Source organism: Ranitomeya imitator, chromosome 6, assembly GCF_032444005.1.
Source record: "Ranitomeya imitator isolate aRanImi1 chromosome 6, aRanImi1.pri, whole genome shotgun sequence".
NCBI classification, from domain to species: domain Eukaryota; kingdom Metazoa; phylum Chordata; class Amphibia; order Anura; family Dendrobatidae; genus Ranitomeya; species Ranitomeya imitator.
This window is the reverse complement of record NC_091287.1, coordinates 352,872,230-352,888,959: the sequence shown is the minus strand read 5'-3', so window position 1 is coordinate 352,888,959 and position 16,730 is coordinate 352,872,230. Positions and strand designations below refer to the sequence as shown.

The following is a 16,730-nucleotide window of genomic DNA, read 5'->3' as shown; positions in this document are numbered from 1 at the left end:
AAATAGGTGGAAATGTTGTATTTTTCTGATGGCAGAATATAGTCTATTATTATTGTAAACTCCCCGGATTGGACGCTTTCTATCTTGTGCCCAGCGTCTTCCTACAGCAGGGATTCCTGGTGCCCCTGATTATTGGTAGGCCTGGAGGTCAAGGCCGTCATGCTTGGCCCACTAAGGCCTCTTTCACACTTCAGTTGTTTGGCGTCAAGTCTAAAACTGCCATTTTCCTCAAATAACGGATCCGTCAATTTTTTTTTACGGATCCATTATTTTCCCATAGACTTGCATTAGCGACAGATTGTCGTCCGCTCCATCCGCCATGCGACGGATCTGTCAAAATTTGGCGGACGTTTTCTAGACATAGACGGACATTGAAACGTTTTTTTGTCAACGCCAAAATGGCGGATCGCGACGCATGCGTTGCGTCCGCCATTCCATAGAATGGCCGCCTATGGGCGACGGATCCGTCGCAACCATCATTTTGGCGGATCCATCGCCCCAATCCGTTTTTTCAATTGCGCATGCTCCAAAAAGTAGATACTTCTCCCAGACAACCCCCAAGTAACGGATTCGTCAAAAAAAACGGATCCGTTAGAACTGTTTTCTCAACAATTGTGACGGATCCGTCACTATGTCGGTAGTGACTGACGCCAAACAACTGAAGTGTGAAAGAGGCCTAATTGGAGACAACGGATCCTGGCTATAGGGGGTGGCCACATACTACCAACATGGATGCTGGATAACAGTTGTAAATGTTTTGATCAACACTAGGCTTCCAAGAACAGCGCCACACCTGATAACAGGCTGCATGGAGAACTGCAGCTGAGCCCTATTCTGGATCCCGAGCACTGCACGGAGCCCCGGCCTTCCTATAGCACATGCTCGGGACAGGGCTCACTGTAGGGTTCGTGCCCCTTTAATTCCCTAGGCTGTAATGCCAGGAGTCAACATGGCCGCAGAGCGTTACCAGCCTCCCATGCTAGCAGTGACTCCGGGAACTACACTTCCCAGCATCCCACGCCCGCCCCTTACGGGCCAGAACGGGTGCCTCAATGCTTCTACTCAATAAGCCATAAACGCCCGCTGCTATCCCGGGAACCCCGCGTCCACGGCGGCAGCACCCGCGGCCCTCACACACTGCACAGCCGCCCGCAAGCGACACCTGCCCTCCGCCGCCAGAGCTCCGCCCCACTCCGCTTCCTCCGCCGCGGACGCGTCTTCTTCCTTTTCCTCCCTCCTGTGTATGCTGCTGCTGCTTCCGCCGCCGTTGTGAAAAAAGAGGAAGAAGCGACATTAACCTGAAAGAAAAAATAATCCGGGACAAATGCCTCGAGGCCGCCCCCCGAAACCACGGGCCGGGGATGGATCAGGCTCAGGTAAAAAAATACATTGTGCGGGTACACGGAGAACGGCGGCGGCTGCGACAAGGAGAGGCCTGCCGTACATTGTGTGACTAGTGTGTCAGGAGCGTATATAGTCCCCGGATATGGTGGAGAGGCCGCGCTGTGAGTGTGAGACGTCTGCGCCCGGAGACAGGGCGGAATGATACGGGAGTGGACGCAGCACCCGATCTAGAGGCTGCGGCAGCTGAGGCGGGAGCAGTGCGCGGCTGGGCGGCTAGGTGTGCGGCTGCCGCTGGTCCTGCGCTGTGTGGCGCCTCAGGACAGTGCGCTGTGACGTCACTGGCGGGGCCCCCGGCTGCATGGTGTATATACTATACAGAAATCTATAGAATAAAGCACACTTTATTATTGCTGACTATAAGTCACGAGTCACTTTAATTATGCTAAAGCCAGTGATTGCTGTTAATACACAGCACATAAGCGACTTCTAAAGCGTTGCCATTGGATACAGACTTGCATAGTGGTGGTACATCTTGGGCAGATTAGTGGTGGTCTCGGTGCGCACCTACACAATATACCATGGAGGAATCTGCTGCGGAAACCTTCCTATAGCCAGTCAGAAGCCTGGCGTGTTATATCTGGTTATTACACCGAACGGCACAACCCATGGTGGTATAATAGAGAAGGGGAATGACTGATCGCAGCTGATGTGTGTGCCTGTATGTGTCACAGGCTCGGACTGGCACATCGGAGAACGGGAGAATCCTCCGGTGGGCCACCACCTTCTTATAGGAGCAGTATTTGGCACAATATACATTAATCACTATGTTCAAAGGCAGCATCATAGGCATTGTGCTATAACTTTGTGATGGAGTATAATGTCACATTTGCATGTAGCTGAAAAGTGGGGCCCTGGAGTTGGTTTCTGGTGGGCCCTTGGTACCTCAGTCCAACACTGTCTCATATAAGAAGGTGGTGGCCCACCGGAGGATTCTCCAGTGGGCCAGTCCAAGCCTGCTGATACTGTGTGTCTCATATAAGAGGGTGGTGGCCCACCGGAGGATTCTCCTGTTCTCCAGCGGGCCAGTCTGAGCCTGCTCATACTGTTTGTCTGTCTCATATAAGAGCGTGGTGGCCAACCAGAGGATTCTCCTGTTCCCCAGTGGGCCAGTCCGAGCCTGCTGATACTGTGTGTGTCTCATATAAGAGGGTGGTGGCCCTCCGGAGGATTCTCCTGTTCTCCAGTGGGCCAGTCCGAGCCTGCTGATACTGTGTGTCTGTCGTTGGCGGGCAGAGAAGCCTGGGCCGCTACTCATGAGTTCTCTGTATTCTTCTACCATACTAGGCTTAGTTTTTTTTTTATAAATGATTCTTTAGGAAATGCTAATTAATTTTTTGTTAATAGCACTCAGCTATAACTAGGAGTGTTATTAAATTGAAGGGTAGGGTGTATTGGGCCAAACCCCTTGTTTCCACCTCCCATTTCCCATGGTGTGTTTGGCTACTTTACTCCAATGTGTGCTTGGGGTTTTCATATGGTATTTTAATTGAGATTTAACATTTTGGGTCCGAATCATCAAGACCCGCATTATTCACGCCGTTCTTGATGAGATGAGTTGGAGCCAGACACTAATGATATATGAAGAGATGTGTGCCTCTTCATAAATCAGGAGCGCCCGCTCTGTGTGCGCCTCATAATGAATTTGACGCTCTGAGGTCATCACGCCCCGTTTCACACCAGCTCCTCCCATGTTTTAGGGTGCTGTAAAACAACAGTACGCAGATCTGCCACCTCCAGGCTGAGCTGTTGCAGTTGCCCTGGCAGAGCAGTGATCGGATCCATAATGGGTCAAAAAACGGTTTAGATCAGAACTAATGTCTTTCTTCTTATGGTGCTTCCCAAGCTGTCATCTGTGTGACAGCGTGAGAAACACTGGAGCGGAGGTTCTTATTGGCGGTAACACTACCGCCAATAAGATATTCAGTCAGAGCGCTGTAGGGTCATGCTGTCAGTGTGACCCCACAGCTGTGACTTACCCGCGGTAACGCTACCGCCGGTAAGACTGTCGGTCAGATCTCTGTGGGATCATGCATCTGATGTCAGCGTGACTGTGACCCGCGCCAGTAACCTGTGATAAAAAGCTTACCACAGATCAGCAGGCGTGGGCTGATCTGACTACTGCTTCCATGGGGCTATGTCTGCTGTCACTAATGACAGTGACAGCAGGTGCTGCTGATTGGAGACGTAGTCTCATCAGCCGGCGCCTGTGCTCACAGTTGAAAAAAAAACCCCCTAAAACTAAAATAATTACATATTCAAATAAAAAAAAAAAAAAACATTATATTCCCCTAACACCCAATCCCCGAAGCTCTCGTCTCCTAGAAAAAATGTAAAATAATAAACCACCATATACCACCTGTCCGCCTTAGTCCACGTAATCCCGAGTGTCCCATGGCGATCTCACCTGTAGAACAGTCGCATCGGGAGATGTGACCGCTCTACCCAACCGCCGGCGATACACTGACAGGAGGTAATTGCTCCCACAGTGTATCACTAATCTCCAGTTCGAGAGGTCACTGGAGTTAGCTGATCAGCTCCAGTGCTCTCATGGCATCGCTGCGGGGGAAGTTCTCACGGCAGTTGAGTGATACACTGCGGGAGCGATTACCTCCTGTCAGTGTATCACCTGCTGTCTTTGAGAGCAGTCACATCAGTGACTGCTCTAAAAGCCATCATGATCTTTGTGGTACATTGTGAATTATCGTGGGCAGCACGGTGGCGCAGTGGTTAGTACTGCAGCCTTGCAGCGCTGGGGTCCTGGGTTCTAATCCCACCAAGGACAACATCTGCAAAGAGTTTGTATGTTCTCTCCGTGTTTGCGTGGGTTTCCTCCAGGCACTCCGGTCTCCTCCCACATTCCAAAGACATACTGATAGGGATTCTAGATTGTGAGCCCCATCGGGGACAGCGATGATAATGTGTGCAAAACTAAAGCGCTGCGGAATATGTTAGCGCTATATAAATTATTATTATAATGTCACGACTGTTGTCGGGTGCCCCAGACAAGGGACTCCTTCCCTGTCCCTAATTCTAGGGGCGTCCTAGTACGCCCTGTTCCCCAGATTACTTTTGATGGTGAAGATGCCGTTGCCACGTACCTTGCCATAGCTCCTGAATCCGCTCTGTCTGTACCCTTCCTCCACCCAGAGAAGAGGGGAGTAGTAGTGTACCGTAATACACCAACCAGACCAACAAGGTAATACGAACAGGACTAAAGGAAAATTCCACTTATACAAATATACAACCATAAATAATAGAGGTAAACATCGGGAGTGGAGCATTGGGGTTAAACTAAAGTAGGAGAAGAAAGAGAATTATCACACACTTCAAACCTAGCAACAGTCACATAAATCCACCAAACGCCTACTTCAATAACAACCACCAACACACTCCTGCCATGCAGCATAAGCTAACTCTGACAATGAGTGCTTGCCAGGGCCCAGATTATATAGGAGATGGCAGTGGCTAACAGAGAACTGCTGAGAGCTTTAATGCTTCCAGGAGCTCTCAACTGAGCAGATTAACCCCTGCACTGCTAAAATAAATTTACACTGTTTAATATAAAGGTGAAGTGCTGTTTAACCCCTTCATGACCAGAGGTATTTCCTTTTTTGCATTTTCGTTTTTTGTTCCCCTTCTTCCCAGAACCATAACTTATTTTTATTTTTCTGTCAATATGACCATGTGCAAACAAGTTGTACTTTTGAACAACACCATTGGTTTTAACATATCGTCTACACTGTACAGGAAAACAGGAAAAAAAATTCCAAGTGCAGTGAAATTGCAAAAAAAGTGCAATTCCATAGTTGTTGTTCTTTTTATTTTTTTTAACCATGTTCATTAAATGCTAAAACTGACCTGCCATTATGATTCTCCTGGTCATTACAAGTTCATAGACAACATGTCTAGGTTCCTTTTTATTAGGTGATGAAAAAATAAAACAAAAATTGGTAAGCGTCTCCATTTGTCGTTATCTGGGGCTGGGTGAGGGCTTATTTTTTGCGTGCCGAGCTGACATTTTTATTGATATCATTTTGGTGTAGATACGTTCTTTTGATTGCCCGTTATTGCATTTTATTGCAATGTAGCTCTGACCAAAAAAACTTAATTCTGACGTTTTTATTTTTTTTCTCGTTACGCTGTTTAGCGATCGGGTTAATAATTTTTTTATATTAACAGATCGGCCGATTCTGAACACAACAATGTCAAATATGTGCATGTTTGATTTTATTTATTTATTTATTTATTTTGAATGGGGCGAAAAGGGTGGTGATTTAAACATTTTTTTTTTTACTTTTTGCATGACTCAATAGTCTCCATGGAAGACTAGAAGTTGAGGTACTTTGATCGCCTCTGCTACACACAGGCGATGATCAGATTGCCTGTGAGTAGCAGAAATGCTCACGTGGTCGGCGCTCATGGCAATCCAGCAATGACAACCATAGACCTCTGGTTATCCTGCCAACCCATTGGTGACCCGTGATCATGTGACAAGGATTAGCAATACGCTAGTTAAATGCCGCTGTCAGAAATTGACAGTAGCATTTAGCTAGTTAACAGCTGCTGGTGGATTGCGAATCCACCCGCAGCTGTTACAGGAACATGTCAGCTGTGTAGATCAGCTATCATTTGCCTGGAAAGGTGTGGGCTCAGTGCACTAAACAGAGGAAGTCCGACATCGGCGTACTATTACACCCAATGTCGGAAAGGGGTTAATCAGTGCAGGAGTAGGAGAAATCAGACTCTGCGGTCTTCTGGCTCCTCTCTGTCCTATGGAATCTTAGCAGCATCATATAGAGACAGAGCCTGATCCCAGTTATATCACTTACTGGACTTATTGGTGCAGGTTTGATAAAGTTCCTATTTTTCCTGATGTAGCATGGCTAAGTCTTCTGCTCTGCATATAACCGCGGCCTCACTCATGATTGGCAGCTTACTGTGTACATTGTACATTGTCAGTGAGCTGCTAATCCGTAATGTAGGCGGGGTTACACTGATAAGCCTGCCGTGCCAGATGTAGTCCTCTAATAATAATCTCCTGCTGATAAAACAAAACTACAGCACACAGTCTAATAAGTGACACATCGCTCTATGCTCCTACATTATGCTACTCTCAGGTTCAGGAACGGACACATAATTGAGGTAACCTGTGCAGCCTTACAGGGGCCCAAGAAGTAAGAGGGGTCATTTCCACCTCCAAAACCTGTGGAATTGTGCAGTAAGATGATCTATTGGACTGCAAAGGGCCCATATACTGTTCTTGCACAGGGGCCCTTTTCTGTCCATGTTCGCCAGTGCTCAGATTAATTAGCAAAACTCTGCAGACAGATTGCCTTCAAGTATATTCATTAAGTGTAAATGTACCTTAATCCACACGTCCCATCCTCCAGATAGAGCATGACGCTCCACACGCATTACGACGCTCTGCACGCATTACGACGCTCTGCACGCAGCACGACGCTCCTCACGCAGCACAACGCTCCTCACGCATTACGACACTCCGCGTGCATTGTGACGCTCCGCACGCATTATAACGCTTCTCACGCAGTACAACGCTCCTCACGCATTACGACACTCTGCGTGCATTGCGACGCTCTGCACGTATTACGACGCTTCTCACGTAGTACGACGCTCCGCACGCAGCACGACGATCCTCACGCAGTACGACACTCCTCACGCATTACGACACTCCGCGTGCATTGCAACGCTCCGCACGCATTACGACGCTTTTCACGTAATACGACGCTCCTCACGCAGTACGACGCTCCTCACGCAGTACGACGCTCCTCACGCATTACGACGCTCCGCGCGCATTACGTCGCTCAGCACGCAGTACGAAGCTCCGCACGCAGTACGACACTCCTCACGCAGCATGACGCTCCTCACGCAGTACGACGCTCCTCACGCATTACGACACTCCGCGCGCATTACGACGCTCCTCACGCATTACGACGCTCCGGGCGCATTACGTCGCTCAGCACGCAGTACGAAGCTCCGCACGCAGTACGACACTCCTCACGCAGCATGACGCTCCTCACGCAGTACGACGCTCCTCACGCATTACGACACTCCGCGCGCATTACGACGCTCCTCACGCATTACGACACTCCGCACGCAGTACGATGCTCCGCACGCAGTACGACGCTCCGCACACAGTACGATGCTTCACAGCTTCCCTCAACAAGTTCTGAATGACAAAAAAATAGAAGCTACTCGCCTAGCCTTGTTCCCTGATGTGCTCCTCTGCTCTTTGCAGCCTGTGGATTGAAGTTTGCACAGCAGGGTCCACCTAATAATGTCATTATGCTGAACAGTGGGAGAGAGACATTGTATTCATCTGTCTACCATTGAGGTGAAGAAGCTGAGCCGATGGCGGCCATGTGGTGCAGTACACCACTGTTACTAACGTTCATGGGCTGGACAGAATCAGCCAAAGGGCCAAAGGTGCTCTGTGGACTATAGGTTACCCATATCCGATCTAAAGCATTTAGATATGACGGATTCACAAACCTCAGAAGGAATCGGGCAAGGGGCAAACCTTCCTTATAATACTGCATATGGTCAGGATATGTCTTAAAGGGGTTCTCCACCTTTAGAAATTGACACCCAAATGTTGCCTGTGTAAAATAAGATCAGCTAGTACTCACATTCTCCAGGTTCAGCATCCGCGTTCTGTCACTCGCTCAGTGATTGGCTGCAGCTGTGATGTGATGCCGTCGCTGCAGCCAAAACACTGAGGCCTTAGCAGCTGCGGAGAACCCTTGCTGGATTCAGGGAGGGTGAGTATTTTCAGATTTTTTTATTTTCCATGACCTAACTTTTCAAAAAGTGGAAACCCCCTTTAAATACATTCTGTGAAGCCTGAGCGCTAGAGCCATCCGTAATTGCAGAAAATCCACATTGGTCCAGAGTGTCTGATTCCTGTTGTATAGTTTTGTATTGGAATTAGTTACCATTTCCATGTAATAATCCTGCAAAGTGAAGCTCCTGACCCCGATGTGGTGCACGCCCTGGGGTCAGTGTGCATTAATGTGACCTCTGCTTAATAATAGAGTAATCTCACCTTTTTTACAAACCCTACAGACGGGGTTTCGCCAGCGAATGCCGAGAATCCCACCTACCCGTACCACGGCTCGGCCCATAAGTGTGATATCTGCATGCTGACTTTCAATAAGGAAACCCAGTATCAGAAACACATGCGAGATCATGAGCGGAATGATAAGGTAAGGAAGCCATTACCAGTAAGGCTACTGGAACCCGCATTGCTGAAATATCTAATGGCGGGCCCCTAATAAAATGTGGCCATACCTGATCCTGACAGTGCGCTCAGGCTGTACCCGTCATTTACCCTGTACCAGACACTTGCTCTCTAGAGAATCCACATGTTGCAATGGTCAAGTGACATGTGATGATACGCTACTCAAGTCACCTGACCCCCACAGCCAATCACAGGCCAGAGTGGTCTGAGAATGGTAACGGAGTGGGCTGCGTTGGATCCAACCCCTGTGGAACTTTGGTTTTTGCCCAGACAACCCCCTTAGTACAATGAAACTGTATTGTTTGACTGGTCTATATATTTTAATGTTATTTAGCCCATTAAGGACCAGGCAATTTTTCCTTTTTTTAAAAAATGATTGTGTTTTCCTCTCCATTTTTTTTTCTTTTTTCTTTAGTTTTCTATTGACATAACTGAATGGAGTCTTGTCTTTTGTAAGAGTGAATTGTATTGTTAAATGACACCATTAATTTTCCATATAATGCACTCAAAAATTGGCCAAAAATTCCAAGTGGGGTTAATTGGTGAAAACAATGCAGTTTTTGATAGTGTATTTTAGGTTATGTCTTTATGAGGTTCTGTGATAAAAAAAAAGTCAGTACCAAACGTAATAAGGCCTTTTTTATATTTTAGTGGTTAAAAAATTCAGAACTTTGTTAAACAAATATGTTGAAACCCTCATATAGCAGTGTAGCTGTGATTCTGCCTCTGTGGCAGGTAACCGATCACTAGAAAGCAGCACAGGTCTGCACCTCTTTACTCTGCTTCATCCCTCTCTATAGACTTTGATAGGTAGCTGTAATCTGACACCTCAGTGACCTGATAGTGTCTTGTTTTGACCAAAACTGAAAGTGAATGATGAGCTTTGAAGATGGAGGGAATAGACAAAGTGGCTGATAAGTAGGTGAAGAAGCCTATTTTTCTGGTAAGATATCTTTCCATGTTTCTTGTACTATTGATGGATGCAGAGCTTATTGAACCAAAAGTAACTATTTAACCTAATGTAGTTTTTTTTTTTGTTTTTTTTTTGTTCAGCCTCATCGGTGTGATCAGTGCCCATTATCTTTTAATATTGAGTTTAACCTTGAGCTTCATAAGGCCACCCATAATGTGGATGATCCCGTGTGTCCAGCATGCAACAAGAAGTTCTCCCGTGTGGCCAGTCTCAAAGCTCACATTATGCTTCATGAGAAAGAAGAGGTGACTCCACACTTTATCCTCTTTTATTAACGTAATGTATTATGTTTTTGAGAATTATCTGTCTTTTCATGCAAACATTTGTTAAGAATGAGTGCACTCTCTCCCCAAAAGTGTGGAAGTGGCGAATTGGCAGCCATATTGGTTGTGATAACTTTGCACACTGCTACATTCTTTATCCTTTTTTAGGACACAAACTCTACTGATAGAAATGTTTATGCACAAACTAAAGGTACCGTCACACTAGACGATATCGCTAGCGATCCGTGACGTTGCAGCGTCCTCGCTAGAGATATCGTCCAGTGTGACAGGCAGCAGCGATCAGGCCCCTGCTGTGCTGTCGCTGGTCGGGGAAGAAAGTCCAGAACTTTATTTGGACGCTGGACTCCCCGCAGACATCGCTGAATCGGCGTGTGTGACACCGATTCAGCGATGTCTTCACTGGTAACCAGGGTAAACATCGGGTAACTAAGCGCAGGGCCGCGCTTAGTAACCCGATGTTTACCCTGGTTACCATCCTAAAAGTAAAAAAAACAAACACTACATACTTACCTACAGCCGTCTGTCCCCGGCGCTGTGCTCTGCACTCCTCCTGTACCAGAGTATGCTCCGATAACACCTTATCCCAGCATGTTCGCTCATCACTAATAATTATGGTTCTTAGGGACCATGCAGTTCTTAAAAAAAGAACCTGTCGCGATGAAAATACAATCTAATCTGCAGGAAGGATTTAATGGAGCAGGGGGAGCTGAGTAGATTAATATATAGTTTTGTAAGTAAATATTCAGTATAACGTGTGATTTTTTTTTTTTTTTTTTAATTTTTATTTTTTTAATTTTTTATTCAGTGTCTCATGACAGCACCACGAGAGAGGGGATCCACCCTTCAGGGACAGGAAACCTACAGACAAAAAAGGGCGGCACCTCTCCCACAAATCAGTTGGTTTCCTGTCCCTGAACAAGGAATCTCATCAGACATATCTGTATGAAGATTCAAACGGATTCCCAGGCCCAGCGGGTCTGTTCAGGCAGAGGTGGTCCCCTGCCTCGGCTGGTGCGGGGTCCCTGGAAGCGCCATAGTGGGTCCAGGGACTGTTATGACCTGGTGGTCAAGAGCACACGGAATGACCTGATAGTTACTGATAATAAAGGACGAGCTCTGGGATGTGGGAACTCTGCTGACCGCAATCCCTAATCCTATCAGACACACTAGAAATAGCCGTGGATTGCGCCTAACGCTCTCTATGCAACTCGGCACAGCCTAAGGAACTAGCTAGCCCTGAAGATAGAAAACTAAAGCCTACCTTGCCTCAGAGAAATTCCCCAAAGGAAAAGGCAGCCCCCCACATATAATGACTGTGAGTAAAGATGAAAATACAAACACAGAGATGAAATAGATTTAGCAAAGTGAGGCCCGACTTACTGAACAGACCGAGGATAGGAAAGGTTACTTTGCGGTCAGCACAAAAACCTACAAAAAGACCACGCAGAGGGCGCAAAAAGACCCTCCGCACCGACTCACGGTGCGGAGGCGCTCCCTCTGCATCCCAGAGCTTCCAGCAAGCAAGACAACAATAAAAATAGCAAGCTGGACAGAAAAATAGCAAACCAAAGAAATACAAGCTGGAACTTAGCTTCTGCTGGGAAGACAGGTCACAAGAACGATCCAGGAGTGAACTAGACCAATACTGGAACATTGACAGGTGGCATGGAGCAAAGATCTAAGTGGAGTTAAATAGAGCAGCCAGCTAACGAATTAACCTCGTCACCTGTGGAAGGAAACTCAGAAACACCCACCAGAGGAAGTCCATGGACAGAACCAGCCGAAGTACCATTCATGACCACAGGAGGGAGCCCGACAACAGAATTCACAACAGTAGACCACATGACAGTAGGCGGAGCGGTGTCCCTGGAGGACTACCAGTTACGGGAGGTCAGCGCTGGAAGACAGGTAAGTATACCCCTGGAGTAGCAGCGTGGTTTCTGGCGTGGCGCCCTCTGAAGCGTCCGGCCTGAGGGCTGGGGATGTGTCCTAGGGCTCCAGTGACGCATCTGGGGATGTCCGTGAGCGTGCTGCATGTTCCGACTGGGGCGGTCCCAGAGGCCGGCCAGGGGCTGGGCTGATGACGCGTCCTGAGCTTGCCCTTACGATGCGGCTGACGGTTCCGGGGGACATGACTGGGGACATCATGGTTCTCGTCGGGGTGGAGCCTGGGACACATCCTGATGGCTGGGGGTCGCAGCCGGATAACACAACCGGGGTGCGCTGCGGTACGCAGCTGTGGCCGTCGGGGCTGAAGCTGGGGTCCAGGGAGGGGTACCTGGGTCAATTTTGTGGGCCGGTGACTGGTGGCATGGTGATAGGCCTGCGGAGGGGGCGGGGCACTTGGAGCAGTTGCATAACATCTGGGGGAGTTGCGGTGAACTCTTGGGGAGGAATGATTGCTCCAAGGACCAGGGCCTGCTTACCCGGATATCCCGGGGGAGGGGGGGGGTTCGGGGCGGCGTGCCAAGTGTTTAAAAGGGGCACAAACAGACCTCAGTGCTTCTGGGCCTAATCTTTGTTCAGGAGAATGGAGTTATGCGAGCAGCAACAGCAGGTAGACCTTGCACTGCTGCAGAATCAGCAGCTCGTTCAGAAGCCCGTACAGCCCAGCAAAAGACCTGTGAGAGTGCGGGAAGTAGCCATGCAAACGAGAGTCTGGAATCTACAGCGATGTACAGCCACAGACACTCCAGCAGAGTGGATGAGTCAGCAGTGTCTGCTGAGATGCCCCCCCCTCGTAATCCAGTACCTATTCTTTTGCCACACTGGTAAGTGATCTTCAGGAAAGTTCACTTGGTGTTATAGTCTTCCTCTTATTTTATCCTGATCCTACCAGAGAAAGAAGTGCGTAGGGAAGTCGAGACATAAGGAGTGTGCCCTTTTCAGGTCCCCCTTGCCGGACTCTTCTCCAAAAAGATTGTGTCAGTCTTGTATCCAGCAGATGGTACTAGAGGAGACCCCTAACTTCGCCACGAGCCCAAAATAAATTTTTAGAGCTGAAGTGAGAAAGGCTGTGAAATCCCTTTCCCAAGGAGAATGCTCTAAAGGGAAGGGGAAAGGACAGAAGACTAGGTTTCCGGAATTAGACTCCTCTAATGAATTTATTGGGGATGAGGACTCTTCCAGATCATCTCCTTCAGCATCCTCTTCTTTGGAAGACGACTCTGGTCGCTTCTGTTTTCCCATAGACCGGATGGATAAATTGGTGAAGGCAGTCAGGAGCAATATGTATGGGGATAGTGGAGTCAAAAAAAACCACTGTTAGAGTAGGATAGTGGAGTCAAAGCCTGAATGATCGGTTCAGGATGTCATGTTTGGGGGGCTGGACCAGAGGAAGCGCAGGTCCTTCCCTTTGAACGGTAAAATCCAATCTCTAGTATGACGGGAGTGGAAGAGACCAGAAAAGAAAGGTTCCCTTCCCACAGCATTTAAAAGGAGGTACCCTTTTGTTGACCCATGTAGTAAGCACCTGGGATAAGGCCCCTAAACTCGACCAAATAGTCTTAATTACTTACCGGTAACAGTATTTTTCGGAGCTCATGGCAGCACCCTTATATTCCCTCCCTTCACGTGTGGGTGTGTGTAAATATTCACGAGTATGAAATCATCGGGTGTTAGGTGTATTGTATATTTCTGCCATTAACCATAGGAGGTCCTCTTGTGCTATGTAATACAACTGATGCGTGCGAGAGGTGCCACCCTTTTATGTCTCTAGGTTTCATGTTCCCTCTCTTGTGGTGCTGTCATGAGCTCCGAAACATACAGTTACTGGTAAGTAACCAAGACTATCAGTTACACCTCTGCTCTTTCTTTGATTTTTAGTCTAGCAGAGAGTCCTATCTGTTATTCTGGTCTGAGTGCCCCCTCTCCACTACCTAATACAGTCCGTATCTCCTTCGAGTCTTGTTGCCCACGGCAAAATGTAATACGGTGGCGGTGGGTACATGACATGCCTGTCCTGTTTCATCGGTGTAGTGTAAAAGGGCAGGCTACTGTGTGCGCTATACATGCGTTGACCTTGCTCTCTGCATTCGCAATATGATGGCTCTCCAGCAAGCGTTATTGCCTGTACTGTGTACTGCTTATGTGATCCAGTCTGCCGTGAGCCTGGTCACTGCTAGTTTATTAACCCCTTCTTAGTGACATGCCCTGTATTGGGAGGTCACTGATGACGTCCTTTCACCTGGGCCCATTTAATGAGCAGGAACAGCATGTGCTCTGTAGATGTAATGTAAGCCAATGATTTATTGGACTTCATAAAACCTGGAGTTTACTTTTTTTTTTATCTCCATAGATCCTCATCTGTTCTGAATGTGGCGATGAGTTCACACTACAAACCCATCTGTCGCTTCATATGGAGGAACACCGGCAAGAGCTGGCAGGTAGCAAGACCTACAGCTGTAAGTCATGCAAGAAGACGTTTGACTCTGCTCCACAGCTTAAAGATCACTTGAAAACACATTTTAAAATAAGGTATACATGACTTTTTCTTGAGTTTATGTGCTGTCTTGGCATGTAACATGTGGTTGTAAGGCCATTAATGATGACATAATGCCAGCTCTATGTTTAAAAATGGAAAAAAGCTACATTAACCAAGCCTCATGCTATTGGGATCATTGGGCCGGACTAAAGTTTCTATGCAAATTTTCAAAAGGTACCTGGAAGATGAGGCACCATGCAAACAGTGATTACCATAATGGTTATACCGTATTAAAGGGAACCTGTCACACAGGTCATGCTGCCTAAACAGATAGCTTGAATTAGAACCTGGCTGCACTCGCCCGTGTTTCAGAGAAAACATTATGAAGGTTCAGGACCATAGGTAGAGACGTGATTAGTCTGGTTTCACCCCCAAAGAGATCGTCCCTGCCCCTGTCCAGGTCATTGACAGGTTTCTACCTATATGTAAAACAACACTAAATGGATATATACAAATTAAATCCTAGAAATATAAGTATGCCCAAACATATACATGTGTGTGTGTGTGTGTGTGTGTGTGTGTGTGTGTGTGTGGGGGGGGGGTCCTAAAGTTTCAGCCCCCAGCGTCTCATATGGATGACTTCTCTTATTCACTATTTAGCTTTAGTGTAGGCGTAATCTGCCCATCCATTGATTGCTCCAGACTTATTTCCCGTGCATGTAGAGATTTTAGCAGAAATCCAAATAGGAAACAAATTGGATTTTTTACTCTTTAACCACCAAGGTAAGATTTTTCCATAAGCCATTTGCTAAACAATGTGCAGAGTGTTGAAACTCTAGCTATCACTCATCCCAATCCCTTTCTTGCTACTTTGCCATAGCAGCAGTATTCATATCTCCTGCAGAGGCTATTCCGAGCTGTATCAGATTCTTTATCAATAATTTATTCCGAACATCACTTTTCAGAAGACAAAACACTGCTCTTGCAGAATTCTTGGAGCCCTTGAATGTCAGCAGTAGAGACCAAAGCTTCTTTATTCTGCATCTATGTCATTTCTGGCAACTTTTCCTGCAGTGTTGTTCACATTTTGCTTTTGTGCATTTCCAGGGTCACAAGTTCCAGATCTTACAATAGAAACATAGATAGAAGTGGATTCTCCTACTCCTGTCCACACTGCGGTAAAACGTTTCAGAAGCCAAGTCAGTTAACGCGCCATATTAGAATCCACACAGGTAAGAAAGTGCCGCTCAGACGCTGATCGCAGTTCAGTAGGTGATCTGGGATTTTCTGTCGTGTTCCTATAACGAGAACACGGGAATAAGAAAGTGGTGGTAGTATTGATGAGAGAACGTGTTCGGATAAGGTGTTATCTGAGCATGCTCGTGTGCTAATCGAGTGTTAGTGTCTCTGCGGCTGCATGTCTCATGGCCGATCTACAGGCGCAACACATGGAGGGGTTGTCTAAGAAACAGGCAGTACCTGCATGTGTTGTGGCTGTCGAACAGGCGCGATACATGCAGGGGCAGGGACTCGGAACATATTTTTTTTGAGCACGATGAAGACGCTCTGTTGGCACCCTAGCATGCTCGGATAGCACCTTATCAGAGCACATTTACTCATCACTAGTTGTTAGTAATATCTGCATCATAAGCAAGTAATTAGAAGGAGGAATTGTATAATTATTTGCTGTGCCCTGCTCTCCAGTGCCTGGTTACAATTTAGACTGATCCTGGCATTGTAATTCAATGGACTTAAAGGAACACTAAACCTAGCAATATATGATTAAAGGGTTTGTCCCATGTTCTTAAGCAGGAGCGCACCGCTCCCCTGTCTGCTGGCTTCAGGTAGTTCAAGCTGAGGGAAGTATAAGGAACAAAATATCCAGGTACCACCCAGGGAATTTTATTGACACATGTTAAAAACATAAGTGTGATTATTTGAGATTAATTATAGGCATCACTATAGTGTCAGGTCATGTGGCTATAGGTATTTAATGATTCTATGTATGTTTGATTAGTGCCATAACCAAGAGCTTTTTTTGCTTGAAACGCGTAGACCTAGTGCAATGTTTTTAACCATATTTTTTAATGCATCAGTACATTTTATTTTTTTTAGAAATAATTTAATCCCTTGGCAGTAGCTGGATATTTTCTTCCTTATACTTACCTTGTCTCACTTGGGAACCAGGCTCAGGATTTCCTTGCACCGCACCCATCCAGGGACAACTACCCTCATCGATGAGCCGATATAATTCTTCTCTCTATATTAGTTCAATCCAGCAGCACTGCCACGTTGCCAGCTTGCTGCTATATGAGGCATAGTGAGGCATAAGATGGCCAGCATCGAGAGCTAACGCCGCTCTCCATCAATCTTGGCCAGTCTCAGTGT

At 47.0% G+C, this 16,730-nt stretch overlaps 1 protein-coding gene across 2 annotated transcripts in view; it reads left to right on the top strand.

The window, feature by feature from the left end:
• The first annotated feature begins 1,215 nt into the window (after positions 1–1,215).
• ZNF236 (zinc finger protein 236) overlaps positions 1,216–16,730 on the top strand; it is a 222,001-nt gene continuing 206,486 nt past the window's right edge. Inside the window, exons 1-5 of one of the 2 annotated variants that reach the window (XM_069730951.1) lie at positions 1,216–1,376; positions 8,488–8,627; positions 9,716–9,880; positions 14,217–14,395; positions 15,450–15,574. In XM_069730951.1, coding sequence (XP_069587052.1) covers positions 1,325–1,376; positions 8,488–8,627; positions 9,716–9,880; positions 14,217–14,395; positions 15,450–15,574 — 661 coding nt within the window. In that variant the 5' untranslated portion in view covers positions 1,216–1,324. The remainder of the gene's footprint in view (positions 1,377–8,487; positions 8,628–9,715; positions 9,881–14,216; positions 14,396–15,449; positions 15,575–16,730) is intronic. The other variant, XM_069730952.1, reaches the window with a different exon arrangement.